This window comes from Strigops habroptila, chromosome 6 (genome assembly GCF_004027225.2).
Source record: "Strigops habroptila isolate Jane chromosome 6, bStrHab1.2.pri, whole genome shotgun sequence".
Classification (NCBI taxonomy): Eukaryota; Metazoa; Chordata; class Aves; order Psittaciformes; family Psittacidae; genus Strigops; species Strigops habroptila.
The window spans coordinates 15,657,336-15,681,463 of record NC_044282.2 but is presented as its reverse complement, the minus strand read 5'-3'; the positions used below and the strand labels follow the sequence as shown (position 1 = coordinate 15,681,463).

At 44.9% G+C, this 24,128-nt stretch overlaps 1 protein-coding gene and 1 long non-coding RNA gene across 12 annotated transcripts in view; one reads left to right on the top strand and one right to left on the bottom strand.

Annotated features, from left to right (window-relative positions):
- The window catches only part of AFG1L (AFG1 like ATPase), a 66,736-nt gene extending 59,481 nt beyond the window's left edge, over positions 1-7,255 (top strand). For 3 of the 6 annotated variants that reach the window (XM_030491150.1, XM_030491149.1, XM_030491148.1), the window contains 2 exons: positions 715-828; positions 1,531-7,255. In XM_030491150.1, the coding sequence (XP_030347010.1) occupies positions 715-828; positions 1,531-1,665 (249 nt within the window). In that variant the 3' untranslated portion in view covers positions 1,666-7,255. Of the gene's footprint in view, positions 1-653; positions 829-1,530 lie in introns of those variants that run through there. The other 3 variants (XM_030491153.1, XM_030491154.1, XM_030491155.1) reach the window with 3 other exon arrangements.
- LOC115610096 overlaps positions 1-16,009 on the bottom strand; it is a 63,764-nt gene extending 47,755 nt beyond the window's left edge. For 3 of the 6 annotated variants that reach the window (XR_003992116.1, XR_003992115.1, XR_003992114.1), the window contains exons 1-5: positions 13,852-16,009; positions 12,124-12,230; positions 10,808-11,017; positions 4,687-8,741; positions 605-1,628 (exon numbers count right to left, since the gene is read on the bottom strand). This is a non-coding gene — a long non-coding RNA (uncharacterized LOC115610096). The remainder of the gene's footprint in view (positions 1-604; positions 1,629-4,686; positions 8,742-10,807; positions 11,018-12,123; positions 12,231-13,851) is intronic. The other 3 variants (XR_003992117.1, XR_003992119.1, XR_003992118.1) reach the window with 3 other exon arrangements.
- Positions 16,010-24,128: the final 8,119 nt, after the last annotated feature.

Below are 24,128 nucleotides of genomic sequence, written 5' to 3'. Positions count from 1 at the left end.
CAAGTGTTAAACTCCTGTCACAAGTAGTTGTTAGGAAAATGCACCTGGGAGAGCCTATTTGTGAAGACTTGTCCACAGTGCAAACATTTTGCCTGCATACTCTTAGCAAGTGTCTCCTCCCATAACAAAACTTCAGCCTGTCTTCATTGCAGCCCCCTATGATATTGTATCTCACTGCACATTCTATCTCCTCCCAGCAGACATGAAAACAGCATCATTATTGCTATTAGCAAATAATGTGCACTTGAGTAGCATGGGTGAAAGCAAGTGTGGCTCCACTCAGCCCTCTGCAAAATTTGGAATTTAAACATTCTTTAGGTGGAAATATGTGTGCAGTGCACTTACATACTGAGAGGAATTTTAACTATGGGGGGAAAGAAAGCATTGGTTACAAATACTTTATAGCTGTTACTGTAGGAAGTTGATTGTGAACTCATTGCCTGTATAGCAGATATTCTGAGTATTCAGTACCACAATTAAGCTGTTCTCTGAGTAAAAGTTACATGAGTTGTTATTGAAAAAAAGATCCTGTAAGGTTAGTATTCCAAATGACCAAGTCAGGTAAATCTGTAACAGCAGTGCTAATAAGAGAAAAGGAAAATACCTGGAAAAACCCCAAGGTTGTAATTTGAAGCTTGCTTTCTGTAAAACATGTATTTTTATCTGTTTTCTCTAAAGCCCAAGTGATGATATTGTTGCCTCTTCTCCTCTCAGGTGCGTATTATTTGTTCTGCAGTGACTCCTCTCCAAAGCTTGTTCCTGGTAGAACATGATAGTGGTGAGGTAGAGAACAACAGAGTCTTGATGGACGATCTGGACTTGAGCCAGGTACATGATATTAACATCTTCTCCCTTTTGTAACAAAATTGGGTTTGGTTTCATAATTACAGCAGCATTTTAGGAAGAGGAATCAAGTAAATATTTGACTAGTGATTTGCTGCTTTTTCTGCAGTGTCTGTTGCTCTCGTAATTGCATGTCATTGATTCATAGTCAACGTCACAATATATAGAACCATTTTGCTTAAGTTAATCATTATATCTGCACAATTATCTATGAAAATACTGACTTCAGTTTACGTTTAAAATACAGAAATAAAAGTCTGTTCTGCGTGTTCCTAGACTACATAGGACTGCCTCACAAATCCTTACAAACAGTACTATTTTGCATGTTACCGATTCTGGTTTTCCTTTTCCCTATAGCCTAGTTACTTATAATGAATTTTTAAGTGATTTCTCTGAATCAGTATACAGTTAGTCAACAGAAAAGTGAAAATAGATGGTTGACGTGTCATCATGCAGTTTTAAACCCAAATTATTGTTCTGCTACATTCCTTCAGAGGATTACCTCGCCGAAATAGGTGTTTTCCTTTAATATTTGGATGTAAATTTTAGGTTTTTTGATATTACGCTGCTGTCTTGTATCATCAAAGCCTGTGAAGCACTCGACTGAGGAGTTGGGTAGGGTGCACTTCGGTACAGCCATGTCTCTCACAGTTAGTTCTGTGGTGTTGTATTTCTGTATTAATGTAGGATTCTGCCAAAGGACTCGCCATGTTCACAGGAGAAGAGGAAATCTTTGCCTTTCAGCGTACTGTCTCGCGGCTCACAGAAATGCAAACTGAACAGTACTGGAAAGATGGGGACAGAAGCAAAAATATGTTATAATTAAAAGTTGAATAAAATCACCAAGAAGTAAAACTACAGAATGGGAAGGATTTTTAGCACAACTGAAATAATAATTGCACTTTATCATCTGGACCATGTTTTCTTTTATCAGTTGTTTTTTGCGCTTAAGAAACGAGGACTTGATTGTTTTTCAGTACCACCAGTGCGTGGACATGTGAAATTTTGCCTTAATTTTCTTTTCTGTAAAATACAATTTTGATGTTCAGGAAGTTTAAGGAGATTAGAATTTTGCTGGAGAATTGGACTAGAGACAAAGTTAATGGGCTGTTCAGGGTTCACAGTAGATTTAGAATGTCACATGAAGAGGGCACTTCATGGTTCATGTACTGCTTCTGTCATGTACAATGCAGTTGGCAAAAAAGAAAAATCAAATGCTGTCTTTATGAAACTCCTGATACTGAATAGGTCCCTGATAGAATTCTGGAAGTGCTCTGTTGTGTATTCTGTTGTGGGTTTATTTTCCCCCTATTTTCTGTGTGTAGCCATCTGCTGACTTTTCAGGCTTTAGGTTTCCAGTAGTCAGCTTGTTGCTCAGTTTGGTTCATCGTAAACTAATGGTTTGAGCCAAGTGAGAACCCTGAGGAGGAGGTTGAAGGTGCTTGAAACTGCACACAGTTAAAACCAAGGTGTTTTAACTGCAGGATTTAGATTACCAAGGTAATCATGAATGGGAAAAGAAACTATGACAGGGAAGCTATGACAGGACAGCGTGTACTGTAACATGTAAGTGCAAGTTAATACTTTCTAAATTTTGCAGTTCTTGCATGCCTGGATATGCTGCCTTTACACCAGTGTTATATATCTACCCTGAATTTTCTCAGGCTTTGTCTATACCAAACCTGATATTGCTTCTAGCACACCTGCTCTCATCTGGGGAGCGTGATCCTGCCCCTCTGCTCTGCTATTGTGAGACCCCACTTGGAGTACTGTGTACAGTTCTGGTGTCCTCAACATAAGGAGGACATGGAGCTGTTGGAACGAGTCCAGAGGAGGGCCACAAGGATGATAAGAGGGCTGGAGCACCTCCCGTATGAAGACAGGCTGAGAGAGTTGGGGCTGTTCAGGCTGGAGAAGAGAAGGCTGCGTGGAGACCTCATAGAAGCCTTCCAGTATCTGAAGGGGGCCTACAAGGATGCTGGGGAGGGACTCTTCCTTAGGGACTGTAATGGCTTCAAACTTAAACAGAGGAAGCTTAGGTTAGATACAAGGAAGAAGTTCTTTACAGTGAGGGTGGTGAGGCACTGGAATGGGTTGCCCAAGGAAGTTGTGAATACTCCATCCCTGGCGGTGTTCAAGGCCAGGTTGGACAGAGCCTTGAGCGACATGGTTTAGTGCGAGGTGTCCCTGCCCATGGCAGGGGGGTTGGAACTAGATGATCTTAAGGTCCTTTCCAACTTCTGTGATTCTATGATGTTTGGGTTTAATTTAACTGAAACAAAATACTGTATTGTGCTTATTGACTTACAGTGCATTTTTATAAAAGGCCATTTTAATAACATAGTTAGAACCCCCGAAGATGGAAAAATATTATGCAGATGGACTGAAAAGATGGCCCTAATTGCTTAGGGAGGAGATACGTAACACACTGTCCCCAGATTTGAGGGGTTTTCTTGGACTTTGCAACATGACCTTTTTCTTGTACTGTATCTGTTACCAAAAATATTCTTCTCTGCCTTTGTTTAGCCTGGTTGAATTGTTTCAGTTGTAGCCCTCCATCACAATTACAGAAAGCTTTTAAAAGGGATTTTTGGGGGGCAGGGAAGACTGGAAAGGTCCTGTGCACTTGCATGTGTTTTGAGAATACAGATGGTTTGGAGCCATGTGCTCAAGTCTGGTTTTCTGTTCTGACCACTTCTGTTTGTCCTGGAAGTTACTTACAGTGGCTATACCTGTTCTTCAAAGAATTTTTAAAACCCGTATTTGTAGTTTACAACTTATGCAACTATGTTGTTATTCCCACAAGTGTGACTACCATGGAGAATTTTAATGTGTATTTATGAAAACCCCAATCAGAATACATTGCTTATACTGCATGAGCAATGACTATCTGAATAATGGATGTATATTTTCAGAGATTTGTATTCGGTTTCTCAACAGAGGGACTATTGAGATTCCTGCATGTGTGTCTGTGTATGTACACACACTTATTATATACATATATATAAATATAGATAAAACTAATTTATATAACTTAAGTGTGTGTGGTTCTATGTTTATACATGCCAATCTATACTCATGAGCCTGGGACTGTGCTGAGTCTGTCACTAGGGCAGGATGCACAGCACTGGGCATGTCTTGGCCCAGAGTGGTGCACCACCTCCAGTCCTGTAGGTGATTCCAGCAGTCCTGTCCCCTGCTGCCTGGCCTGCTCCTGACTGCTGTGAGACAGCACAGTGGTCCATGACTTTTTATTACCACATTAAGATGTTGTATTTGCCAAAATGTAAACAGTGAGATGCCTGTGAATAAACTACGCACACTCCTTAATGGCCTTAAAATTGCTGGATTTATGCTGGATGCTTCTATCCCAAGATCAAATATTGGCTTTTTAGGTTTTTCTTGACTTGTAAATTCATGTCATCTAGGATCTGCAACAAGTTTTTATTTCCCTTTTAGTCATTCAGCAAACATTATTGCCAAGTTAATTTTAAAAGTAATTTTGAGTAATCCTATTGATGTGGTATTATATTTTGCTGTCACAGGAAGTAAAATCCTTGTCATTATGGACCATGTGAAATGTTTCATGTTGGTTTGTAAAGGCCACATCCTGGCTAAGAACCTCTCAGCTAACTTGTTTCAAATACTTGATTGACAAAGGAATGTTCTCAGTGCCTGAAAATTTAAATTACAGCTTCTGTGAGTATAGTTACTTTATCCATACAAACATTTTATCTTTAAAGCTGTATTTTCATTTTGCATTCTTGTGCAGTAGCTCTTACTTATCTTTTTTAATAAATAATGCAGTTCTGTCTTTCAAAGTCACTGGTTTTCAGTATTTACCTTTACACAGATCGAGGGAACAATTACAGTATTTTGGGTATAACAAGACAGCCTTCCAAAGGTCTTTGGAGGGATCAGAGATGAGCTTCTTGTTGTTGTTGCTTTTGATCTAAAAAGGAAAACCATTAATGGCTTTTTTTTGAGTAAAGGTGATCATAATGACACTATAGCTGGATAGATGTCACCTATTTTGAAGCAGTTTAAACATGGAAAAAAAAACCTGACTGAGTTTCAAACAGTGCTCTTCATGGTCACCAGCCATCTAACAAGGAGGAAGAACAGTCTCTCCATCAGGGCCTGTCTAAGAGGATCAAGATCCAGGAGGTTTCTTTCTGCAGTTACCTGTATCTGAATACTCCTGGTGACTCAGTTTCCCTGTTGATAAAACGGGAATGACGTTACTTTCTGATTTGCTGACACTGGAGTGCTGCCAGGCTTCACTCATTAATATTCTAAGCTGCTTGCTGAGGCTCCGGGATGAAAATACTTCAGTAAAGTATGTAAATAGTGCAAAAAATAATTTAGCTACTCAAAGTGGATTAGTTTCCTTGTTTGGGTTACAGAATTATTGCCATCAACTACACACCACGTGCCTCTTTCCTGTGAGGATTTTTTTTTTTAATAAAGCATCTATTTTAAAGAAAAAAATATAATCTAAGGTTTATGATTCAAACCCTAACCAAGTCATGTAGTTTTTCTTCTACCTGTAGCAACACATTTCCTGTGTGATTCATTACAACTTTAGCTCCTGTACTTGTGAACTACAGCAGCTTTGTAAATTCTGTTGGGATTTTCCTTGTATACTGAGAATTATTTTTTTAAAAATATATCATTTTGAGTAATATATAGCGAACTGAATACTTAAATCTTTCCGTTATTTGAGAATAATTTATGTTGTAATAAAGAAAAATTAATAAATCCAGATTTTATAAGCATTTCACTTATCATTCGTGCTATTTTTACATAAGTGTTCTGAAAAGAAAGGCCTTCTGTTAATGACTTGGTGAGATTTAGGGTTTTTTATCTGTGTACCCAGGGTACAAACCTGGACTGGCAGCACTGCCGGTTTCTGGGCACTCAGTTGCCTGGATGAGCCATAGCACCACAGGCCATTGCCCAACATGTGGCTCAGCCTTTAGTAGGTGTATCCAGGGCTTGTGAGAAAGGTCCTCCTCCTCCACACGCAGTTTAGACTTGTCCTCCTCAGTTACTGCTGCCGGCAGCCCCCATTTTGGGGTTTGGAACCCTTTTTTCCACCTGACTCTTTTCTCCAGCAACTTGAGGGTGAGGCGCTGCAGCTTGAGTGCAAACCACAATTAAAGTGCTCTTTTTTTTCCTGTTAATTTGGGATTCTTACTGTTCAAGATGTGCTTTTGCTGACAGCTAATTAGTGCTGTGGTTAGTTGTTACAGGTTCTGCGCAGCTTGGAAAAGTGCCCCTGGGAAGAAGTTAGTTAACACTTGGGCAGGCAGAGAAGTCCCTGCCCTGATGGGCTGGGAGGGTCACTGCAGCCCCCAGTGCAGGTGCCCTCATGCAGCACCTCTTAGTGTTGGGAATGGGAGAGCAAGGCTCAGTGTGACACTTCTTCACCCATGCCAGTGGCAGAGGGTCAACAGTCCTTTACAGTTTGGGCTTGAGAAACCAGTGGTGTAAAATTTTCTAGGAGGGGTTAAATTTTGGGGCTATTTCTATGCCTTCTGCTGGAAACATTCAGTCTCTCCATTTCTTGCAGAGAGTCATTGTCATATTGAGTATCAAGCTGTGGCCAACTTGCTCCAGTATCTTGCCTGCAGCAGTATGATATCCAGTGTTTGAGAAGAGCATCCAGAAAATTTCTTAATACCCCCCCAGTACAGATTTGCAGAGGTTTGTGGAGCAGGAGGCTGTATCCTCAGAATGGCTGCATGCCTTGTTACTTACGTAAACACTGGATCTTTCTCCAGGCTCATTTAAATCTTTTTTTTTCCCCTCAAGCACCCTGCTGCAGTGAGACGTCAGGGTCTAGTTATTTTGCTCAAAGAACAGCCCCTTTACGTACTTTGCTGCCTCTTCCGAAATACTTCAAGAACAGATGCAGCCAATCTGCCTTTGCAGTTTTGTTTGTCCAATGGATGTTTCTCTCCTATCCTTCTGATCCATTTCCTCCCAGAGATGAGCAATCCCCAATGTGTCCATCTCTTATCAGAGACGAGTGCTGCTCGTCTTGGGACATTCATCTTTTCCTGTTGTTCTGCAACCTCATTTCTGATGTTGGTTTGTGTGTGTCTCTGCTTCCCAAGACCCCTGGGCTTGGAGTTTCCTGCTGCTTCGCTTTGGGCCTCGAGAGCTCTGGCACATATGAAATACAGGGTGTGGGGCCTGGGGGTGCATCTGTGTCCCTGCAGAAAGGGAGATGTTTTCTGACCCCTGGGTTGGGGCAGCGCCTGCGGTTGCCTTTCTGTCCACCGAGAAGAAGGACTTGCAGCGGCAGTGCCTTGCGCGAGAGTAGAGGGAGGATGGAGCAGATGGAGGATGCAGGCCACTTGCTCCCTCTCCAGCCTTCTGCATTCTCCACATATTTGTAAAACAACTTTTGTTTTAAATTGAATTGAATTCTAAGAGCGCCACTAAAATACAGAAACGCTTCTCACTGACCTATTACTCTGCATTCATGTTGGTAAAATTTTGGATGAGTTTCTATAGTCCTCCCGCCAGTTCTTTGTCAGGGTGAAGGGTTTAGTTGGCTCTGTTAATCCACTCTCTAGCTGAAATTGTTCATTTAAATCGTTATAAAAATCCACTCTTTTCCAATGCGAATCCTATATTCCCAGATTCAATTACTGCTGCCAGTGCAAAGACTTCAAATTCTTTGAGTGCAATCACACTGTGTCAGTCCAAAGCCAAATTGCAAACACTTATCCACAATTCCCCTTACTCAGCTTTAAGCTAATTTTTCCAGCAGGCAACAATAGCCATAAAAGTATAGGGAAAGATTATTAGAAGAGTTTAAGGAATGGTTGATCAGTTCCTTCACAAGTTGTGGTTCAATTCTACCGCATCCTCTTCTTGCAGGGAGCAAAACTTTTCATTCTGTTACTTAATATATTTTTAGCATGAGGCTCTTCAGTGTCACAGTAATTAAGAGCGATCACAGCCAGTGAAAGATGAAGCATGGAACAAAAGATCAAGTGATTGTTTAAGCTGAAGTTAACTGAACCAGGAAAAGTAAGCTCACTGACATGAAGAAAAAGGCTTTCTTTGTATCCTCCAGTATTTTACAATTAGCAAAGCCAAACACTTGTGTAACTTTTTCTACCTACAGTGATGGATAATGTTCAGGTCACAACACGACGTGTTGAGCGGTGAGGTTTTTTTCCTGCAGGCTTGTGAAGAGCATTGCTCATGTCAGGTCTTTCCTGTAGCTGAGGTACGATGTGCCCAACATCTCTTCCCGTTAGTCAAAGTTCACACACGCTGTAAACAGCTAACAAAGTTAGTTGGGGTGGAGGGGGAGTGAAATTTGTTGAAAACACAGGCAGAGGACCAGTCTCCTCCAGTTGCAGTTGATATCTACTGAAAAGTAACATTTCAGAGGCCAATGGAGAGAGGAGCAATTACTGTCCAGCGAAATTACAATCTGAATGGGCTGCCATTTTCAGTGCTTCGCTAGGACGACCGTGATTGCTATAGAAACTTCTGAGAGTGAGACAGAGAGGTTTTCCAGCATTGGAAATTGCGAATGGAGAAGGTTAGTCTGGGTGCAAAGCCCATTCAGTCAGGCAGCTGCCAGTTGAGCCTCTTTGCCAAGTAGATTGTAGGAAATGCTGATTAAAATGTCCACTGAATGCACCAGGCAAATTAAATTTCAGTCACAGCCGCCGGGGCAGTTTCGGTGGGAGATGGCTCCGGTGCACCTGGGCTCCCTCTCCCCCCGCACAGAGCCTCTCCTGCGGGCGCTTGCCCCCTCTCACAGGTACAGCAGGGATGCTGCAGCAGTGATGCTGTGGCAGTCTAAGGACACGGGTGAGATGATGTTTGTGGGGAAAGCTGGTAGCAGCCGGTCTAATAGAGGACGTCTGTGGGGAAAAAACAAAGCCAGAGATGGTTCAGGGTGGGGGGCAGCGTCCCTCCCCAAGCCCAGCTTTGCCGTCTCTCCCAGAGCACAAGCGCAGTAGATGAGGGCTGCTGCCATGTCCACCTCTGTCTGACTGGACTGGCACCCCCATTTTGTTGTGTGTGTTGTCCCCCCACCATGCTGATATATAAACAAAACTGCTCTCTTTGAACACCTTGCCTGCTGGCCCCTTCCCTTACAAACAGCCTGTGATGGACAGCTGAAACTGTCCCTTTGGGGCAGTACAGCAGGTAGTACAACCGAAAGCCTGCCACAAAGCAAGAGATAGGGAGGTTTTGGTACTTGAGGCTTCCCCCTCATCACCTCTCCAGCAGCTGAGACAAGCCCCTGAAATCCCCCCTGCAGCCAGCAGTCCCTGGCTTTGATTGCACATCCAGGTGCATCTGCAACCCCACTAATGTCTTTCCTTAAGAGGATGCTTTTACCTCCTTTCCATATCCCCAGTCCTGGTCCTTTCATCTATGCTGGGTGAGGGCTTAATATTTTTTTGTGTTCATCACTGGCCTTGCAAAAATGCTTGTCGCCCTTCTGGCAGCAGGCTGGCAGCAGTTACTCCAGCCGATCCCATGAAGGACCACCAGTATTATTTGGTTTTATCACTATCATTGTTTCTTTTACTCCTCTCTCCCGTCTCTCCTTGGCCTCCTTTGATTTAACTCTAGGCTGTCAGCCAGAAGAGTCTCGGGCAGGTAAGCTCAGACACATGTAATGCTGTGACACAGTAACATGGCCATTTCCCTTCTCCTCCTCAAGCTGCAAGCAGCCAGTGCCAGCTCAGGCAGCATGGCCTTCAGCGCTGCGCCCCTTTACAACTGCCCTGCTTGGGCCAGTTGCTTTTCTAGTTGTGCTTGGCTTTGAGACAGAACAATAAAACCACTTTGTGAATCAGTGGGACTCCCTGCCTACCTATATCACAGTTTCCAAATAATACCTGTTCTTCACAGGCTGCACTTGAAAAAAAGTCTGCGTTTAAGTACAAAAAATTATATGGCCTGTATTAATAAGAGCAATGAGATTTGTCCTGCAGTGTGAGGGTGAATGATGTAACAAGTCACCACTTATCAAATCCATGAAATGTTTTGCTATTTGGAATTTTTAGATTTAAAAAAAAAAAAATAAATTACGCATTTTGGCAGTAAATGTGATTGGTATTTTGATCTGATTGTGATTCTGCTCATTTATGGTTTCTCAATACACAGTTCTTTAGAAGTCAGACTGACTTTATCCTCTGCTCTCAGAGTACCTGAATGCAGTGTTCAAGCATTAAAACATCTGCTCAAGACAATGTCAGTCATTGTCTACTTAAGCCTTTTACATACATTAGTTATTTTACTAATGACTTACACCAAGCTGTTACAGTGGTGTGTATGTATATGTGTGTGTGTACACATATAGATATATGTAGTCAAGGACCTATGAATGAGTTCTGCAGTCCTTGTGGCCTGTAACTGCTCCCACAGCCATGAGTTAAGGGCTGGTTAATGGATGCCAATCTGTCAATTCTTGAGCAATTTAGGAAACTAGTTATTGACATAATTGAGAAATTATGAATGTATCACAGCAACTCATACTTGAGGACACCTCCGTCTGCTACGGTTGACTCTAATAATTAACGGCCTTACCCAGTGCCCCAGAGGTGCTTTATAAGGCACAAGGCTGAAGGTTAAATAGCTTCTGTGCATCAGATGTGCTCATTACATCAGTATGTCTATAATGGCTTTCCTGAAGCCACAGCAGCTTGTTAATTGATCGTTCTCATTTTACAGTCTTTCCAGGGGTCCCGTGTACCATTACAAAGCTGTGCCCATGTCCTTCAGACTGCCTTTTCCTGTTCAGCCTGAGAACTAGTGCCCCCTCAACCAAACGGGGACCTGCCTGCCAAGCCTTTGCTTGCCCTTGGTCAGCTGCACAGTGCTGCTTGGGCACCCTCCATTCCTCCTTCCCCAGCCCCACTCCTCCACCTCAGCTCCTCTTTCTATGAAACTCAAAGGCTCAATTGCCACCTACCTCCTGTTTAAGCATCCACCACCACAGTTCCAGCATCCAGGCAGCCCGGTGGTTCCCCTCTGTTTGGTCCAGGGTTTAAGTTTTCCAGAATGAGAAGGTGATGATGAATTGAAGGCTGTGTCATGAATGACTTGATGTGGAAGAGGAACAAAGTTTGCAAGGTGAGCACGACCGACTGGTAAACCACCTGCTTCTCATCAACTGCTACAGCTGCGAAGAAAACAGAAAAACTTTCTGGCCTGAGAACACCTTTGCCAGCTCATTTGGAGACGAAGTTATTGAGCTGTTAATGCCATATGCTCCTGCCTACGTCCCAAGTGAGAAATCAGCTGCAAAAGCCTCAGCTCTTGGGTCAAAATCCTCCAGTGTACTTGAGTACCTGCCTAGAGTGGAAGGTAGGTCCCTACAAAGGAGGAGCTTGGGCTTTAGCAACTCCTGTCCTTTAAAGATGACTGAATTTTTGTCTTGTGTATAACAGGGCAAGCAGAGACTAAAAGCAGGGAAGTGGGTTTCAGCAGAGCTTCCCATTTCTTAAAACAGACACAAGCTCCCATCTTCCTATTGCCTTCACTCCAAAGCTCTCCCACGGTCATCCAAGGGGTATGCATGAAGCCCTGTTGTGCTACAGCTTTTGGGGAGATCTTACAGCATCTCACTGGGGCTGAGATGCTCCTGATGAAGGGAGAGGATAGACATGCTGTCATGATTTGTGACCCCCTTTCCCCTAACTTCAATGCATTTACCATCAGTGGCAACAGACAAGTTCAATGCTGTATTCTAAGTGGCTCGAGGCACCACTATTCCATAATCTAGGCAAATTGCAGAACCCAGACTGAGGCAGGATAAGCAGTAAATTAGCATGAGATGCTGACTGAGAAAAGAAAGCTAGTCCCTAATCCTGTTTTATAGGAATACCTTTGTGCTTGGGCACACAATATGCCATCATCTAGCTCCACCGTGTGTTGGGATCTCTCCTCTTGCCACAGGGGAGAGAATTTCTTTTCCCCTCACTCTTTCCCGCACCAGCGTGCAAGCCCCAGCAATGCTGTCTCTTCAGCGGGTGTTTCAATAGCCACAAGCAGGGCATGGCACACAGATTGCACTTGTTACTTGTGCAGCTCAACAGCACTTCCAGTTGAAACACACTCCCTCGTCTTCTCCGGAGCGTGCATACTCTGGCCTCTCTGATGGTAAAAAATTAGCAAGCAAAAACTTGGGGCTATAAAGTTCCAGACAGGCAAACTTCTATCGGGATACCTGCCCTAAGGATAACGGGAGGAGACATCTGGACAGCCCAGGACCCCCTTAAGGCTTACATCTACCGGGGCTTCGAAAACACAGCCACTCGCTCTGCAGTCAGTCATTTCCCCGATGATAAAATGGACAGTGTGCCGCAGGACGGTGCCTCGGGCTTTCTTCTACCCTTAATTAAAAGAGAGAGAGAAAAAAATTGTATATATACATGCTTTATGAGGATTTCGCGTTGTGCTTGGAGCTGCGAGGGCTGACCGGCGGCCTGCAAGGCCGGCGAGGCCCACAAGATGGCAGGGCGGCCTCACGGCACACGGCCCGGCCCGAGCTCTTCCCTGCGGCTGCTGCTTCAAACGCCATTCTCAAAAGAGCTGGTAAAATATGCCGAGGCGTTCGTTCGCCTTGCCGTCAGACTGAGAACAAAGTGAAACAGATAGACCGTACTAGCTTGGGCAGACATTCCTGTCAAACAACAAACGGAGACTCCACAGACCCTCGCTCCTGGCGTGGAATAAAAGGTGAGGTGCGCGCACAGGGCCCCATGGCGGCAGCGCTGGGGCACGCCGCACGGCTGGCTGGGGACACAACACACACATGTGGTCGCGCCAGATGCTCTGGGGACACCCCACATCCCACGTTTGAGCCCAGGTTTGAGCCCAGCCAGCAACTAAGGGTCACACATGCCCTGACCACCCCGGTGCAATGGAAAAGGTAAACCCCACAGGCTGAGATAAGAACAGTAATTGAGAAAAAGTTTGATAATAAAAGGAAAAAGAGAGGAATAAACCCCAAGACAGACAAGTGATACACAATACCATTGCTCACCACCCAGCCTGACCCAGGCAGCAATCTGCCCTTCCAGATAACTCCCCCGGGTTTATATACTGGGCATGACACGCTGCGGTATGGAATATCCCTTTGGCTATTTTGGGTCAGGTGTCCTGTCTCTGCTTCCTCCCAGCTTCTTGTGCCCTTCCTCACTAGCAACAACTAAAACATTGGTGTGTTGTCAGCATTATTCTCAGACTAAATCCAAAGCACAGCACTGCACCAGCTGCTACGAAGAAAATTAACTCTACCCCAGACAAAACCAGGACACCATGTCAGGCAGGGCGATCATCAAAAAGGGGGGGCAAAAGGGTTGCATGGGGCTGCAGGGAGGCTTATATGTAGGGTGTTGTGGGGCAGGTGGGCAGTGGAGCCTTGTGCAGGACTGGGATGACTTGACCCTCACTGTGTCACGGGAGATCTATGCTTTTAATACACAACCATTTTTGGGAAGTGAGGGCTTCCTTGGAAATGGACCTGCCTTCCTTATATTCAGGTAAATATGATATTTCACATTGCTTGGTCCTATCCCAGCCCTCCCCCCAGAGCCAGATCCTGCCAACCCTTTGGCTCAAGCAAAATCCTCCTGGCTGCACCATCATGCAGGGTCCCTTAGTTTGGGTGTATGAGGCATGTGTGCTCCTGAGTGAAGCAACAGGCAGGCCCCTGGAAGCTCCACGCAGGGCTTCTGCATGGCTACCTTGTGACTTCTCAGGCAGGCATATCCTCCCCTAGACTGCTGTCTCCAGCCTACCCTTTTTAGCATGTGTTGGCATGGTGATGGGAAGCCATCTCCACCGTGGGGTGAAGAAGCTCTTGAGGGAGAATCATTTCTGTTGCTACATGTGGGGACTTTTTGGCAAGTGGAGCTAGCAAGTAGTGCCATCCATACCTGAGATTTTATCTAATTCTGGGATACCCATTGCGTATATAGGCGGTCTTATGAAACATGAAGAATCTCCTACCTTCAGGTGCAGCTGTGAATTCCCCAACTTCAAGGGCAGCTGTGATGACAAGTTGCTCTCTGTGTCTCAGTGAAGAAATCTGCTTTAGTGCGGTCTTCTTCATCTGCTGGAATCCTGACATTGTTCTCAAAAAATCACAACATCTGAAACAGCTTTGGAGTTGATACAGCCTCATTTCGTCCCCAACAGTACAAGCTAGTGCCCTTCAAGATGGGAAAGGCCTGGCTTTTGAACAAGCTTGAAACCTTGACACTCTGAGATCCAGAGCACTTGTAAGATTTGGCTTATGGTGGACTCCTCAAGCACTTTTAGGATTTCACTTACGGTGGACTTCTCAAAGAAAACCCCATGACTATGCCTTTATAAAAAGGGATGGCCCTCACTTGGGCTTGCTGTGGTTAAAAGCTTCAGAAGCTCCCCAGTCCTGTTCTGCCACCCCTTCATCACCACAGTCTCTCCACTCCTCCTCCCATGTGGTTCATCTTGCATCAATCCTCTCCATTGCCAGTATCCAGAGGAGAATGTGAAGCCTGTATCCTCTCCAAAAACATGGGCAAAGAAGCAAAGAAGATACTAAAAGACATGGATCAACCTCTGTTTAACATTTCATGGGTTGTTTGTGGCGTTTTTTAATTATTTTGTTGGATTTTTTTTTTAATGGGAGGCAGCTTTTGTCTGCTTGGGCTTCCCCGTGTGGCTTCCCCTTCCAGGAAGCAGCTCCTTGTGCAGTCAGGTTCTGTTCTTCTGAGGCACCGAACTCTCCCCATATAGAGTGCAAACACCCCACATGGCATTCAGTGAGCCAGGCATTTGAATGCTCAGTGTTGTTGCATATTTAAGTACCTCGTAGGCTGTATCTCTTCATCCTCAAGATCTAAAAAATTCTAAAATCAAGTGGAAAATACAGACAAACTTGTTATACCTGGTCCCTCTGTGGCTTGCCTAGAGGCAGAAATGATGTTGAGACTTTTTCAAGTCAAACTATTGTACAAACACATTGAAGGGAGGCACGTAAGAGACTTACTGGAAAACATCATTCCTATTGAGAACTTACTGGAACAGAAGTCTGGTGATATGTAGAAAAATTACCCCACTGTTTCAAGAAACAAGAACCATCAGTCCAGCCAGAGTGAAGAAAACGTAAGGAAAAAAAATCAGCTCCAATCAAGCATGCCAGAGCATAACCCTCTCTGCAGATCTCTTCTCATAAGGGTCCAAGCCCATGAAACAATTTGCAGTCAATGAAGGCTGAAGACTACTAAAGGAGCAAGCAAGCCATTAATGTAACAAGTCAATGAACTCTGATGGAGCTGACATTTCTGGAAAATTAGCTGGATTGCCAGGGTAACCAAACCACAAAAGGATGCAGGACACAACACATGGAAAGATATAGACGTTTGCTGAAAAGTTCTATGGGCATGACAAAATTAAATGAAACTGGATGTCCTAGAAAACAGTTTTCACTTTCATCATGTCTCTTGGCTGGATTCCATGGCATCGCAGAAATGTTTCTACAAGAATTGATTACTTCTCACATTCTAGGCCCTGGAGAGCTTCCCATGCCACTCAGAATAGTTAGGTCTTTTTGAGTACAGGCTTAGAGGTGAGATCTAAGCCAGCTGGGCAAAGCCACCATCCTTCAATTACACATTACTATGCATATGACTGAATCCTTCTACTGCTTTCCAGAGGCACCTCCTCCCCCCACCCAGAAAAAAAGAAAAAAAGTCTTAAGGGTTTTTTTTCCTCACTTAAAAATAAGTTTAGGACTCTCACAATTTGGAGATCTCAGTTCAAACCCCTGCTCTGCCTCTAACTTCCCATGTTCCAGAGAGTCCATGCACCTGGTTAATGGCTTGTGGGTTTTGATGACAACTGGATGACAACTCCACCCCTTCATTTGCCTTGTTTCAGCTCTGACTTTGTACAAAACTACCCTCTGGAGCAAGGAGAAGCCAGCAAACCTGACTTAGGTCTTGAGAGAATAAAATTCTTGTTTCATCCCAAGCAGATGGGGAGGACCATATTGTCCAGTGGAGGGCCACAAGGATGATAAGGGGTCTAGAGCATCTCTCTTAAAAGGAGAGATTGTGGGAGCTGGGCCTGTTCAGTCTAGAGAAGAGAAGACTGAGAGGGGATCTCATTAATGCATATCAATATCCCAAAGATGGGTGCCAGGAGGATGGTGCCAGACTCTTTTCAGTGGTGCCTAGTGACAGGACGAGGAGCCATGGCCATGAACTAAAAGACAAGAAGTTTCACCTCAACATGAGGAAGAACTTCTTTACTTTGAGAGTGGCAGAGCAGTGAATAGGCTGCCCAGGGGGGCTGTGGAGTCTCCCTCTCAGGAGACATTCAAAACCCACCTGGACATGTTCCTGTGTAACTTGCTCTAGGTGGCCCTGCCTTGGTAAGGGGGGTTAGGCTAGATGATCTCCAGAGGTCCCTTCCAACCCTGGCAATTCTGTGATTCTGTGAAGTGGGACCCCAGAAAAGACAACAGGAAATAGAAATTCTAGATTTCCACTACCAACTGGTTTTCTGGGAGAGAAGTCTTGTTTTTAAAATGAGATTAGAGCACTTTTCTAGATACAGATTGCAGGTATTTTGCAGATACCTTACTGCATTCCTCTCAATAGCTACAGCATCTACAGATTTGTACTTCTGGATGAAAGGCACTTATCAAAAAGTTCCTGACAAGCTCTTACGTACACAGCACATCATTGACATAGCCATCCCGTGTGAAATCTGTGCAAGAAAGGCAGGGTTCTTTTTCTCAAGTTAGGAGGAACAAATGGTGCCAGACTGAATAAGAAGCAGCCTCCAAGATCTACTGCATTACAGATTATCAACACAGCACCATGTGCTGAGGCTGGTGGCAAAGGCAATACAAGGAAATGGATACTAGGGAAACTAGGAGGCATGGAGAACAGGTAAGTCCAAAGCTCAAGAAGATGAAACAACAAACAAAAAGGAAAACTACTTATCCAAGCTACTACATGAGCCACTGCGCATCATGAATTTTTATTCATGCTCTCCCAAGACGAAAGACACTGATGCCGATCAGTACAGAGGGCTTGTGGACTGAAGAAAGATCAGCCTTGTGGTGGGTGTTGAGAACATATTAGTAAAGCCATGAGCAGAAAGATAAAGTCCTTGCAGAAACAGAGGGCACATTAGTGTGCCAGCAACTGGGCTGTCATTTTGATTCTTCCCTTCCGCGTTCTGCTAAGTGCTGTTTTTCTCAGTCTCTCACAGGTTAAGGACAGATGGGAACCATTAGATCTTCACAGCTCCTTTGGGAACTGTTAGTCAGCCCTCTTGTGTATCACAGCCTTTCAAACCTCACCGGCACACCTTGCCTGAGACTTGACTACAGTGTCACTCATGCTTTTAACTGCGGTTAGAGCACACCCACCAGAAGCATGCCCGTCTTGGCTTGGACACATCTGGAAAACGTGCCAACTGCCCTGACAGCTTGTTACAGTGATTAATCACCTGCACAGTGATTAATCACCTTCATTCCAAGAAATTTTTGCTCAGGTTTTTTTCATATGAATTTATCTGGTTTCAGCTTGCTGCTACACATTCCCATAATTTACTAGATTAAAGAGCCTTTCAGTACCTGATATTTTTCTCCCAGGGAAGTTTCTTTACCATCATAATCAATTCCCTGCTCAGTCTTTTTTGATAAGCTAGATAGAGCGAGTGCTTCGCATCTCCCATTGCAAAGCATTTTCTTCAGACTCTGAATCATTTTGTGTGGCTCTAATGTTCCACCACCCATTTTTCAACATCAATTTAAAACACGCAAGTCATCCCAGTGCCGGTCTCACAAATACAGTACATGCTCATACCCAGTTGCTTGTCCCTTATGACTTAAAATAAATCTATGCAGAATTTTAGGCAGATGCAAGCTGGCTTCCTTCTGGCTGGCATTTGAAGCAACTGAAAACCAGCCAGTCACCTTCATTGGTGCTGCCATCTCATCAGGTGAAGAGAAAGCATGACAAAGCTGTCTCCCGGCTTGCTCACCGTGACATGATTCAACATCGAAAATCGAGGTTGACCCTGTGCAGGGTACACAGACATGGGCACAGATCACCCCAGGCGCAGCTGGACCACATCCATAAGGATAAACTAGCCAATGGGCACAGAGCGGCTGTATCCAGGCTGTTAAACCCTCTTACCCATCGAAGCGGAGTGGCTGCAGCCAGACTTTTTGCATTCACGCCTGGGAATTGTTTGGGAAAGTGCTAGCAGCCTGGGTCAACGCTGTGCTAGAGACCATTTTGCAGTCTTGCTGTGGACCCAGCTGAGCTCCAGTCCGTGGAGTGCTCCCCACCAACTTTACCAAGAGAGAAAAATCTTAACACAGAACCAGCCTCCAAGGAGGAAGGAGCATGAAACGACTCCCTTTCTTTCTCCTTCCAAGCCCTCTTTCCTGACAGGTCAGCAAGGCTTCAGATCAGAGAGGTGGCAGCAGGCTAGGGCATCCTCTTCCTGCCCAGTGGCGGTCTAAGGGCTCACACTGACACTGAAGAGGCAAGATTTCCACTACAGCAGAGCTTCCAGCAGATGCATCAGGCTTCTCAACACAGCCTTGTGCATCTCGACAAAAGGACACAGGAAGAAAAGGCAAGAAATAAGGAAGAAAAGGCAGTAAAGGCACTTTTGCATAAGCTTGAAGAGGAGGGCTTGTGTCTGAGGTCTTGCATCACCATACAGCTGGGACTAGACCCAGGCTAGCAACTTCACCTCGTCTAATGCTTTAGCCTTTGGGGGTCCCTGAGCTGCCTGTCCTGCACCAAACAGCCACCCAGCACTGGCACCCCAAAGCTTTCTCATGGCAGGTCTGTCCTGCTGTCATTTGTCAGAGTCAAAACAGCAGTCACCCAGGTATCTAAAACCAACAAAGCTGGTGGCACTTCACACCAGTTATAGGTAGAGGAGGCATCCAGGCTAAGCCTAAGTACCAATTTTTCTACAATTCCAGGGTTCTCAGATCAGGAGGTTAAGGGAAGAGTGATTTTCGGAAAAATAATCTCCCCCCAACTCCACAGAAGGGACCAAAAATATCTGATCTCCAGTATTTTACTATATTTTGGCTAGAACAACAGGAATTTTCTCTTTTTCCACTGAATTTTCCCCTTTCTTTTATTCTCTCAGTGGCAGAAAATGCTGAATCACAAACCTGGAGCTTTAAAAAAAAAAAAAAGTATTCATATGCAGAAGAAACATATCTTACATCATTTCATGCTTCCTGCTCTGCTCTCTGGTGCCATGTTCCTCATTTTCAGGCTGTTTTAAAGGTCAGCTTCACAGAACAAACCCTGATCTCAGACGTGGGAAATACGCTGCCTCATCACTCCAGGATCTTTTCTCACATGATTAGTCCCAACATTCCTGCAAGTAGAACAGTCCCCACCACCAAAGAAAAAAAAAAAAAAAAGGCAAAAAAAAGGCAAGATATTTTTTCTTCCCATTCTCCAAGTTAATATTCACCACCACAGCCTCATTTATTTCCTAGGCTGGGGGCTACTTCAGCAGTGTAATGCTATTGCCATCTATGGGCAAGTAATAGTCTTACCAGTCACACATACAAGTTAAAGTCAGAATACATATTTAAACTGACAATTACTCTCAGTAACGTTTAAGAGACTTTAAAGAGCATTTTATTTAAGATTTTCCAATAGCTAAGATATAGGATCTGGATAAAAGCTAATCAAGGACAGCAATTACTTCTCATGGTATTTGTTTTAATCCTCATTGCGTATTCATTCAACTGGCTTAATTTTGCCTGAAGAATGTTATTTGATGCTATAATTTGAGCAGGTGGGTGAGGTCATGTGAAGGTGTTGATCCAGAAGCAGCATGCATACTCTACTTGTTCTGAACAAGAGAGCTGAACTTATTTGAAATCACTACTATCAATTATCAAACATTTAACAAATGATGGAAGGCACAACAGTGATGAACAAGCTTCAGTGCTACAGGAAAGCTGAAGATTAATTTGCTTGCTTAACAGCACTTCTAAAAATGTAAGATTTCAACCTTAATAAAAGAACCAGTCAATTAATCTACTGGTCATAAATGACAAATATATACTGACAACACAATTTGATTGAAGTGTAAAAGTTACTGCAAACACTTTTTAGCTTGCTTATGCCTCAAAGAATCTGGCTCTTTGTCAGTGACCTAGTGAACCATGTTCATATGAAAAAGTTTTTGTCAGTATCTGTAAGAAATACGAAGCAAAACTGAAGCTCCCACTCACTGGGAGACTCTACAGATGACATTTAAAAGAAAGCACAGCACCGTAGCAAGATGAAAAATGGGCTTTCTGTTAAATTATAACTAGTCAGACGATTAAACTGCTCTCAGGTTCATGATAAAGGTATAAAGATTGCCTCCCATGCCTGCAGAGTTCATTGCCAGGTGGCATGAACTATGCATGGTTAACTCATCAGTCAGCCTCTCCTTGTTGGTCTCTGCTGAACCAGTGAAAGGAAAATGCCCAGACCCCGAGAGCAAAGATTGCCCCACAGCTTGTCACTCAGCAGAAAAAGAAAACCAAACCCAAAACCAGCAGCTAAGGCATTGGACCCCTCTCAGCCCCTTGCCAGAGGAAGGGCACTGTAAGACTCAACCTCACAGAAATCATACAAAAAGAAGCAAAGCACAAAGTCCTCCTCTAACAAAGTCAGAACAAAAACGTTTGGATTGGATTTCTGGAAGAAAGAGCCAGAGGTGTTTGTGAATAAGCACAAGAACAGGCACTACCAGTGACCGCGGAACCATACACAAAAGCACTTTTGTGCACTCCTGGATTACTTGCTCTTATTTTCTCTTACAGTCACATGCCTATGTGGGCCTGTACTGTTTGAAAACATGATTAAGACGCCTTAAATTGCAACCAAGTATTGTACTATTAATACTGACTTTAACTTTCCTGTTACTTAGTATAATTTGTTTCATAACTGTATCTCTTACATGACCAAATCCCCACTGAACCCTTTAAAGGTTTTTGTTGATATGTGCACTATATTTCCAAAGCACTTCAGATTTATGGGCTTCACTCCCCACCCCCTATCACTGTTTCATTGTTTCAGGGACATCCCCTTCTTTTCAGCAGATTGAAACATCTAGTAATCTGAAACAGATTTGGTGACCCTATAGCATTAAATCATGCTTTGTGGTGCTTTATTCCTGCTCCAAAAGACTTTATGCATTAACGAGTACATAAAATTGCACCAGAGACTGAATACATATTGAAAAGTAATAAATGATTCCATATGGTCATAATTTTTCAAAGCAGTGCACCACTGTTTTAAAGCAATAGGGTTTCATTTTCCAATTAGGAAGATTTTAAAATAGCCCTTCTAACCCACAGATATGGGAACACTCTCACTTCAGATATTCTCCCCAGCTGAGAGATTTGGGTGCACCGACAATTTTCACAGTCAAATGGTGTCCTTGGTTAGCTAGCTAGCAAGGGTACAATTAGCCAAGGCAGTTAATTTCTTCCTTTTATTCAAAAAAGCTTGTGTCATCATTACTGTGAACACACAGGTCACAAAGCCTCTGTGAGCAAACTGAATAGCATACGTTCCTCTTTAAGCTTCACGTACTTGAACATCTGTCAGACCTCAGCTACAGTTCCTCCACAGTTTTCCCTGTTTATTTCCAAGGAAAAAAAATCCATTTTGATGAAACAAGGCTTATAATACCTCTACTTAGATATATTTTAAGCTTAACATGCCTACTATGAAGAGTAGCTACTGTATTTAGAAAATGCAGGCTCTCCAGCAGATCAGTTCTCAGAGCGTATTCAGTTATGTGTGCTCACTTAAACAGTACCCCCCCCAAAAAAACAACTTAAAAAATAAAATCAAGCCTCACTCTCCCTGTCATTGGCTCTCCGCAGGTAAAACAGCAGTGAATGACTTATGCACACCTTTAACATGGCGGTTTGCTAAACTGAAGGAAATGCTTTTGCAAGGGCAGGCAAGGATGCGTACAAATGGAATACTTCAACTTTTCAGATTCCAAGAGGAGTTTGCAGGGCAGCTACCTATAATTGCATGCCCCGAACACATTTAAATAACATTCATGAGCTGCAAGGAACGTAAGGACTTTAATACCAGAAGCAGGACAGGGACTGAGGCATTAAAGTTCAGAAATGCCCTCCCAAAAGCCCTGGCTCAACTGATGCCTAATCCCAGAGGCTCTGGAGTCCTATTTTTAAATTGTCAGCATCCCAAGATACAGGACATTCTGCCTTTCACATACCCAGAACCACCCCACATTGGCCAGCTCCATGCCCCTCTTCACCCTGGGCCCAGCACTGGAATTCGGAGCTCAGACACGTCTCCATGCAAGACGAGACCCACGTCCTGGGCTGTGCAGCCTGCTCAGAGCACATTCGACACATACCAGTGGGCTCCAGCTCCTTACAGCACACTGCTGCGATTGCTCTTCCAAGATGGGACAGCAGGTAGGAGGTGCCCATCTCTATAGCATTGCTAGATGCAGCATGTCTCAGGCACTCAGGAAATGAGACCCCTTTCCCATTCCTCTAACTTGCTGCAGCTCCTGAGTCAGCAGCCACCCAGTTCCTCCAGGGTGGGAGAGAGAGAACCAGCTGCAAATGCTTATCATTGACTTCCCCACCATGTGCTGAGCTGCTGACTGCTTTTGTTTAACACTTCACCAGCCCCTTTGAACCCTTTCTCAACTCCCCGGGGGGGGGGGGAGGAATTCATTCCCTCTGTGTGCCTTGCAGTGCCCCCCATGCTAGGAGACCCAAGGTCAACTTCTCCCTCTTCTGCCCAGTGGGGTTCAGATGACTCCCTCTGACCTTCCTGAAGAGTGTCTTAGCCAGGAGGTAGGCTAGCCTCCCTCCCAGTAGATATTCTTCAGGCTAGCCTAACACACACTCCCATTTTCAACCAGCCTGTTGAACCCGTACTGCTGCCTGGGGGAGAGGGTGGGGATTCAGGATTCACGGGAGCAATCAAGGAGAGGCCATGACCTAGCAATAACAACATTGCCACAGGGAAGGGAGAGGAACAACCTTGGATTTCAGTCCCCTTCTCAAAGTTTGCTCTCTGTGCTTTACATTCAATGTTTGTCAGAGGACAAAACACAAAGTTCTGGAAAAAGGACCAGGAGCCACATCTCTAGCTTCTAAGCAAGTGCTCTGACCACTGCAGATACAGAATGACACAGGAAGGGAGATGCTTGGACTTCTTCCTCCTGCGGCCACACACAGGAGACAATAATTAATTCTTTGAACAAACTGAAATAGGCTCTATGTAGGCACCTGCTCTCAAAAAGAGAAGCCAGGATTTCCCTCAGCAAAGGGAAATCCTTTCCTGTAGCACTCGCTCTCTTTACCTGATCCCTATTGAAGCTTCTGTTATACAAGTGTGCCTTATGTTTGCAGGTAGAGGGAAGCAGGACTGCGAAAGGTGGTTATTTCAGGGCTGTGATGCATAAGAACCACTACTATGAAGCAGGGATTGAAGCTACACCTCTCTACACAGCACCATGTGTCCTGTCTACATGACAGGACAGCCACCTGGGGGACACTTTTTGCCCCATGAAGCCTGCCAACAATGATGCAGTCTTAGAGGTGTAGCTTTTGAGTATCTCTGCCGGGGTTGTACCTCTAGGCACTTAGCACACTGGATTCCTGTTCCCGAGGTGCACCAGTCCCTGTCCCTCACCCCATGTTCAGGCCTCCACTGCTGCAGGCAGGGCTGCAAGTCCCCTGCGGAGGTAGGCTTCAGCTTAGCTCCGAGACAAGGGCAGCAGGGAAACCAGGGGACAGTTTTGCTCGCCCCTCGGTAGCTTCTGGCCGCAGGTAACGTTCAGTGCGAGTGCCACAGTACCTTCGGGAAAGCCTTTTCTCCCGGCGCCGCTGCCAGCAGTACCCGCAGCCTGCCCGCTGCTTTCCCCCGCTGAGCGAGAGGCAGCTCCGCGGGATGGGGCCCGGGCAGGGCTTGCAGAGGCCATACCGGAGCCGCCCGTCCCCGCCAGCCAGGGCCTGGCGGCCACCGCTCACCTCGTCAGCCACTCCCGCGGCAGGCCCGGCCCGGGGCCCAGCCAACCCGCCCGGCCCGCCGCCGCTGCCTCCTGGGAGCGGCCCCGGCCAAGCCCGCCCGAGGCCGTCACGGGGGCTGAGGGGAGGTGTCGGCGCCCTCACGCTCCGCACCGGGACGGCAGCGGCCGAGACCCAGGACAGCGACAGACCTTCCCCCTAGCCCCGCGCG